The sequence below is a fragment of the Saimiri boliviensis genome, chromosome 8, assembly GCF_048565385.1.
Source record: "Saimiri boliviensis isolate mSaiBol1 chromosome 8, mSaiBol1.pri, whole genome shotgun sequence".
Taxonomy (NCBI): domain Eukaryota; kingdom Metazoa; phylum Chordata; class Mammalia; order Primates; family Cebidae; genus Saimiri; species Saimiri boliviensis.
This window is the reverse complement of record NC_133456.1, coordinates 22,907,964-22,915,452: the sequence shown is the minus strand read 5'-3', so window position 1 is coordinate 22,915,452 and position 7,489 is coordinate 22,907,964. Positions and strand designations below refer to the sequence as shown.

General features: G+C 54.9%; 1 protein-coding gene across 1 annotated transcript; it reads left to right on the top strand.

Moving 5' to 3' along the window:
* The first annotated feature begins 2,726 nt into the window (after positions 1–2,726).
* GP9 (glycoprotein IX platelet) lies at positions 2,727–5,022 on the top strand. The gene is made up of 3 exons (XM_003926149.3): positions 2,727–3,463; positions 4,111–4,236; positions 4,344–5,022. Exon 3 carries the CDS (start codon positions 4,356–4,358, stop codon positions 4,887–4,889), a length of 534 nt encoding a protein of 177 aa, XP_003926198.1. The 5' UTR covers positions 2,727–3,463; positions 4,111–4,236; positions 4,344–4,355; the 3' UTR covers positions 4,890–5,022.
* Positions 5,023–7,489: the final 2,467 nt, after the last annotated feature.

The window sequence follows — 7,489 nt, the reverse complement described above, 5'->3', positions numbered from 1 at the left end:
TTAAACCTGAGAGGTGGAGGTTGCAGTGAGCCGAGATCACACCAGTGCCCTCCAGCCTGGGCAACAGAGTGAGACTCCATCTCAAAAAAAAAAAATCATTTTGGATCCTGATCAATGCTAAGGAAGAAATGAAATGAAATACTATGGTACAGAAGGATGGAGCTCTGCCTTGGTGAGGGAGTCCTTTGAGGAGGGGTCATCTGAATTGAGATGAGAATGATGAAGAGGAGGAAGCCATGTGGGGCTCTGGGGGAAGGGCACTCCAGGCAGAGGGCACAGCAAATGCAAAGGTCCTGAGGCAGGAAAGTGCTGGAGTGTTTAAGGAACAGAAAGAAAATCGGTGTGGCTGGAAATTGATGAGCAAAGTAGAGAGTGGGTGATGGGGGTCAAGAAACAGGCAGGGGCCAAGCTACAGGGGGTCCTGTAGCTTCCTGACCACAGAAGGAACACGGGTTTTCTCTTATTTATGATGGGAAGCCAACAAAGACCAGAGTAGTATCAGCACAGGGAGAAGCGATCAAGTTCTGAATCGATCCTTGTGGCTGAAACGACAGGAGTTACTGATGGGTTGGACAGCAAGTAGAAGCGACTCTTCAGAGGACTTTTATGGAAGAGAGAAGCAGGAAGATCAGATGGTATTTGGAGGAGGAGGTGGAATTAAGGGATGATTTTTCAAAAGGGCCATAGTATAGGCTGCTCATAACCCAATGGAATAACCCAGTGAAGGAGAAACTGATGATGCAGAGGAAAGGACGCCTAATGCGACAACGTCCTGGAAGGGGGACGAGGGGACAACTCAGAGCACAAGAGTGGGCTTGGCCTTCGCCTTGGTCCCTATTGCAGCTGTCACAAGAAGCTTAAAGCAGCACACATTTATTTTCTTTTTTTCTTTTTTTTTTTTTTTTTTTTGAGACGGAGTTTCGCTCTTGTTACCCAGGCTGGAGTGCAATGGCGCGATCTCGGCTCACCGCAACCTCCGCCTCCTGGGCTCAGGCAATTCTCCTGCCTCAGCCTCTTGAGTAGCTGGGATTACAGGCACGCGCCACCATGCCCAGCTAATTTTTTGTATTTTTAGTAGAGACGGGGTTTCACCATGTTGACCAGGTTGGTCTCGATCTCTCGACCTCGTGATCCACCCGCCTCGGCCTCCCAAAGTGCTGGGATTACAGGCTTGAGCCACCGCGCCTGGCTTCATTTATTTTCTTATTCTTCATCATGCAGCTTCTGCGGGCTCTCCGCTTCCAGCCCTCCTGAGGTAGGAAATCAGCAGCACCTGTTTTCAGAGCACCTGTCAGGACCCTGGTCACCATCCTGCTGATGGCAGCAGGATCTGGTTGAAACAAGGTGTGGTGAAGAAGCTGCCAGAAACCAGAAACCAGCAGATGGAGCTGAAAGCAGCCCCTAGTTGCCCTCACTGCTCACTAACGTAGACACTCCCACCGGCACAATGACATGGCAACATGCCATGGCAGCAACCTGAAAGTTACAGGGTTCCAGAAACTCACCACCCCTTTTCTAGAAAGTTCCAAATACCTGCCCCTTAATTTGCATGTAATGAATAGTGGCAGGCTGCGGCTCTGGGCACACTGCCTGTGGGGGTCCTGCTCACAGGGAGAGCACCTCTGCTGTGCACTGCTGCTTCCGTAAGGCTGCTTTCTGCACCACCGGCTCACCCTGACTTCTTTCCCGGGTAAAGCCAAGAGCCCTGATTTGGAGGCTCACCTGCCCCGCATCACTTACAGGTGGAACTCAGGGTGTTAGCAGGGCTCATTCCTCTCTGGAGGCTCTGGGAGAATCTACTCGCAGGCTCGTCCAGGCTGTTGGCAGATCCAGTTCCTGCATTATTCTGACACTCTTGAACATATGGCATGTATTTACATATGTCCATATGGGTAAAAACCCGTGGGGAAGAAAAGACAGTCTTGCCTGATGTTGGGATAGAGGGAAATTTTTCTTTTCTTCTTCCTGTTCATCTGAACATTCTAATTTCCCACACTGAAAATCATTTATTTATTATTTATGTAGGTTTTTTTATTCACAAAACCCTTGTATATTGACGTGGTTTTTTTGTTTCAAGTTGTACATGCTGAAAATAAGGAAATCCCTGAGGCCCAAGAGGAAGGAGGGCTTGGGCCCCCCCCCCAGATCTGGTCAAAACACCTGGCCTGGCAGCTGCAGCACCCTCACTCACCCCAGAACCCCTTACCCACCTGCGTGGAGCTCACTGGTGAATGTGTGCAGGGCAGAGAAGGCGGAACATGCCAGGGCTCCATTGCTGAGGTGAGAGTATCGCTTGAGCCCAGGAGGTCAAGGCAGCTGTGAGCAATGGTGCCACTGCACTCCAGCCTGGGCAACAGGGCGAGCACCTGACTCAAAGAAAGACAATTAAATTTAAAATACATGAATCTTTTGGGTTTTTTTTTTGATGGAGTTTTGCTCTTGTCGCCCAGGCTGGAGTGCAATGGCATGATCTCAGCTCACTGCAACCTCCGCCTCCTGGGTTCAAGTGATTCTCCTGCCTCAGCCTCCCAAGTAGCTGGGATTACAGGCGTGTGCCATCATGCCTGGCTAATGTTTGTATTTCAGTAGAGACGGGGTTTCACCATGTTGGCCAGGCTGGTCTCAAACTCCTGATCTCAGGTGATCTGCCCTCCTAAAGTGCTGGGATTACAGGCGCAAGCCACCACACCCGGCCCAAAATACATTTATCTTTTAAAGGGAGCTTTATGTCACTAAAATAAATGGAAAATGGTGTCCCTCCTCTAAGTAGAATGTGGCTCTAGAAGGAAATGTACTGCAAATGTTAAAACCATAGGCCAGAATTCTAGCTAGAGACTCACGCCTGGTAGAGGCTTTGCTTCCCAGGCCTGCAGTTGTTTGTTAGAGATACAGGGAAGCACTAGGCAGGAGCTGAAAAAACCACGCCTCCGAGAGGAGAGTCTGTCCTTGAGTACGCAGAGCGAGAGAGGAAAGTTAAAAACCAAGTCACTCACCCCGCCATGGCGTTCTCCGCCGGTGGGAGCTGCCTCTGTGAGGCAGGCAGGATGGGGGCATTGCTCCCAATTTACAGATGAGGAAAACTGAGATTCAGAGGAACAACCAGCAGAGCCACGTTTCTCGGGGGTCTCCTCCTTCCCCACCTCCTGGGAGTAGGCGAGAGGCCACCTCAGTCCTCCACAGACCCGATCCCAAAGCCCACTGCAGCACTGGCGCTACGGAGGGACCCCCCCCTTCCATAAACGGGTTGAGATGTAGCTGTGTGCCCAAGGCACAGGCCCCTGAGGGCCTCCTGTCTCTGGAAATAGGCCCCAGGCTGCACGAGGGTGATAAGCCAGGCTATTTTCATTACTTCCTTCTGCCCGCTTCCGCAGCAACCACCTCAGCTGCATCCCACAGAGTTGCCACGCAGGCCTCAGCCAAGACCTTTCAGGCCGGACAGGAGTGCCGACCCAAGGTCTCGCAGGTAAGTGGCCCTCGGTATTGCCCAGCACTGCCTCCCGCAGGGAGAGAGGAGATCAGCTCCTGTCACCTCTACAAGATGGGGTTGGGTGAGGACATTCTTTCTAAGAACCATCTCCTTGGCTGTGTCAAGATGAATGAGCTGATTCAACGCCTTTGCACTGGAAGCCTGCTGTGGGTGTGGGGGGCGCTGCCTGTGGAGGGGAAACACCTGGAAGGAAGAACCAGAGGGCCAGGGTTCCATTCACAAGACCCGAGTGTGAGTCCGGCCGCTGACACCACACCAGGTGGCCCTGGACATACTGCTTTCCCTCTCTGAGCCTCAGTTTCTCCAACTCTCAGTGTGAGCCCAGATGCGTGGTTTTCCAAAGGGGTCCCCACTGGGATCCCTTCCCTGCTCCAGCCAGTGTCCCCATCCCACTGTCTTCTGCATCTGGGAATCAGGTAACAGCTCACTTAGCCAGCGGGGGATGCTAGATGAAGCCTGGAGGCCGCTCCAAGGCTCTGCTGGTCTCTGGGGACTGTGGTCCTGGGCAGGGACTCATTTAGCCGTCATCTGCTCCTCCTATCCCCAGGCAGGGGCTGGGGTCTCTGCTAAGGGACAGGAAGTCCCTTCCCTTCCCGAAAAACAAACTTAACCCCAATCCACAGCCTCCCTCACTGCCCTGCCTTTGACGGTGTCCAGGGAGGGTCTGCCAGGCCTGGACTGGGCACGATCCACCTTCCCCAGTCACCGGCTGGTTTCCCAGAGGAGAAGGCCGAGGACTGAGAAAGAAGGTGAGTGCGCCTCATCCCATGCCAGGCTCCGCTGCACCTCGGTGCTTACTGTCCCTAAGGATGGGTGCAGGCTGCCAGGACCTCCCTCACAGCCCCTCTCTCTGCAGCCAGCCTGCCCCATGCCCGCCTGGGGAGCCCTGTTCCTGCTCTGGGCCACAGCAGAGGCCACCAAGGACTGCCCCATCCTGTGCTCCTGCCGCGCCCTGGAAACCATGGGGCTGTGGGTGGACTGCAGGGACCGTGGGCTCACAGCCCTGCCTGCCCTGCCGGCCCACACCCGCCACCTCCTGCTGGCCAACAATAGCCTTCAGTCTGTGCCCCCGGGAGCCTTTGACCACCTGCCCCAGCTGCAGACCCTCGACGTGACGCAGAACCCGTGGCACTGTGACTGCAGCCTCACCTACCTGCGCCTCTGGCTGGAGGACCGCACACCCGAGGCCCTGCTGCAGGTCCGCTGTGCCAGCCCCAGCCTTGCTGCCCACAGCCCGCTGGGCCGACTGACAGGCTATCAGCTGGGCAGCTGCGGCTGGCAGCTGCAGGCGTCCTGGGTGCGCCTGGGGGTCTTGTGGGACGTGGCGCTGATCGCCGTGGCTGTGCTGGGCCTGGCTCTCCTGGCTGGCCTGCTGTGTGCCACCACAGAGGCCCTGGACTGAGCCGGGCCCCCAGAACCCCTGGCCCCAGGCCAGGGGGCCAGTCCCTGAGGCAGATCCCCAGACTCCAACAAGCCTGGTCACCCCAAACTTCCGGAAGCCCAAAATAAACTGGCAGCTCGGCCATTTTATATAAGTTCAGAGATTTTTCCTTTTTTCCCTCTCAGCACTTGAGTCTGGCTCCTTCTGAAAACCTGGCTTCATTTTGTTATAACCAGACATCAGTTGCGGCTTCCTTGTCTCTTGAATTCCTAATAAAATGGGCCGCCCACCTCTCCCACCCAGCCACCTTTAATTGCACAGTCTCTGGACCTCCCAAGCCAGGCCCTGGGACTCTGGGTCTCATGGCCTCTGCCATCTGCTTCTGGCATGGGCCACCCTGACAGCCCAGGCCAGCTTTGCACTGGAGCCCAACCCTCACCACATTCCCCAGAAAGCTCCCTCTCCCAGTATGGCAGTGAGCAGAGCAGGGTGTCCCGAAGGTCCTGGAGGCAGGAAAGGAGGGGTTTCCATCCCCACGACAGAAATGGCTTGGCGGGCCCTTTTCCATCATGGCCTCTGCCCACTCCACCTTGGCCGTGAGGCTGCCGGAGCTCACCTGGCCCTTCCTCTCCTCCGTCTTCTCTCTCCTTTTTCTCCTCTCTGCCCTTCTCCTTCAGAAACAAAACGAATCCCTCTCTTTCTCTTTCTCTCAATAAACTCCTACAGGGCTAACATCTGTACCTCCAAACCCTGGGGTTCCCCTCCTACCCCAAGCTGTGGTCACCAAATCCTTTAAACAAGGCAACTCCCCCTCATCTGAGGAATCCTGGTGCCAGATGTTAGAATAATAAACTTTTCTCAACCACATGACATAATATTTACGGGCCTGTTATTGGCCGAGCCAAATCCAAATATAATTACACTGGGACCCCGCCCCTGGAGAGACTCCATGTGTAACCAGCAGACCAGCTTAGGTGGGCCTGTGGGGCAGAAGATTCCACCAGGCAGACCAAGCAGGCAGAGTGCAGCTGGCAGGCACCGACTCACAGAGCTCAGGTGGGAGCAGGAGCCCCAAACTCGGAGGCAGGGCCAGTAAGGAGTGACAAGGTCTATGGTAAACCAGGGAGCCTGCATGCCATCCAGAGGGCCTCAGCCTATTGTCACCTTGTGGAGATGGGGCCCAGGTGCCAGGCGTCCCATTCTTCTACAGAACTTGGAAAGCTAGATTGTTATGTGAACTCTCTGAATTCTTTAAGTGTTGGCAACTAAATAAAAAAATTTAGGAAATACATAGGCAGGACAAATAGAACACCAACCAATTGGATCAGGCCGAGTCTGTGATTTCTGCTATGACACAGCTGCCTAAGAAGAACGATCGTAAAAGTTGGCATCTGTGCTCTGCGCACCAGGTGTGTCCAAGGCTTGCGTGCAGCACCTCCCGTGGGTCACCCTCGGATTTCCCTGTGGGAGCCTGTGAGGAGGGAGCTGTTCTGCCACCCGCTGCATGGAAGAGGGTGGAGGCCTAGGTAACCTGGATGTTCCCTTTCACATGTGAAAAGGGCTCCCTCAAAAGCTTCCAGGCCCATGGGGCACCCTGGAACTAAGGCCCTTCAGTCCCCTACCCCCGACATGGGGTGCAACACAGATGCCTCTGCTCCGATGCCTTCCTGAGGCTGTGTGTATGCACCGGTGATTCCAGGCCCTGTCCTGCTCGGTCCAGCGAGTACCTGCATGCTGCCCGGGCAGTGAGTACCCTGAGGGTGGGGAGGGTGGAGGGCCCTCTGATGCCAGGCAGGGATTTCCTGAGGTGGATGGCTGGGCACAAAGCACCCCAGGAGACGGTGACTCCCTGGAAGGTCATCATCTGCCTTTGCCAGTTTGTGCTGCTACAACCAAATGCCACAGTCCAGTACTGTCAAAACAGTGAACATTGATTTCTCATGGTTCTGAAGCCTGAGAAGTCCAAGATCCAGGCACTGGCATTCAGTGTCTGGTGAGGGCCCTCTTCCTTTCAGGGGGAAGAGACAAAATGGATAGAAGGGGCAGCCAATTCCCTCACACATTTTTTTTTTTTTTTTTGAGACAGGATCTTGCTCTGTCGCCCAGGCTGGAGTGCAGTGGCATGATCACGGCTCAATGCAGCCTCCCGCCTCAACCTCCCCAGTAGCTGGGACTACAGGCATGCGCTACCACACCCAGCTAACTTTTGACAAAGACGGGGTCTTGCCATGTTACCCAAACTAGTCTCAAACTCCTGAGCTCAAGCAATGAGCCTGCCTTGGCCTCCCAAAGCCACCACACCTGGCCAACCTCAAGCACTTTTATAAGGGCCCTAATTACCTCCCAAAGGCCCCGCCTCCTAATGCAAGCACACTAGGGATAACATTTCAGCATCCAGCAGCAGCAGCCCAACCTCAGTGCCAACCCTGCCCCTGCACGGGCAACTCCACCAGCAGTTCACACAATCTCCCCTCCCTGACAGCCATCCACACCACCTCCCCTGCCGCCAGCCTCACACTGACCTCCGGGCACCCCTGTCACCACCACCGTTTCTGACATCATCCCCTCTGCGCGCGTACCACTATTCCCCCCAACGTCACCACAGCTGTTATCACTAGCGC

What these genes read in the sequence shown, in the direction of transcription:
- GP9 (XM_003926149.3), top strand. Translation starts at nt 4,356, where the DNA reads ATGCCCGCCTGGGGAGCCCTGTTCCTGCTCTGGGCCACAGCAGAGGCC.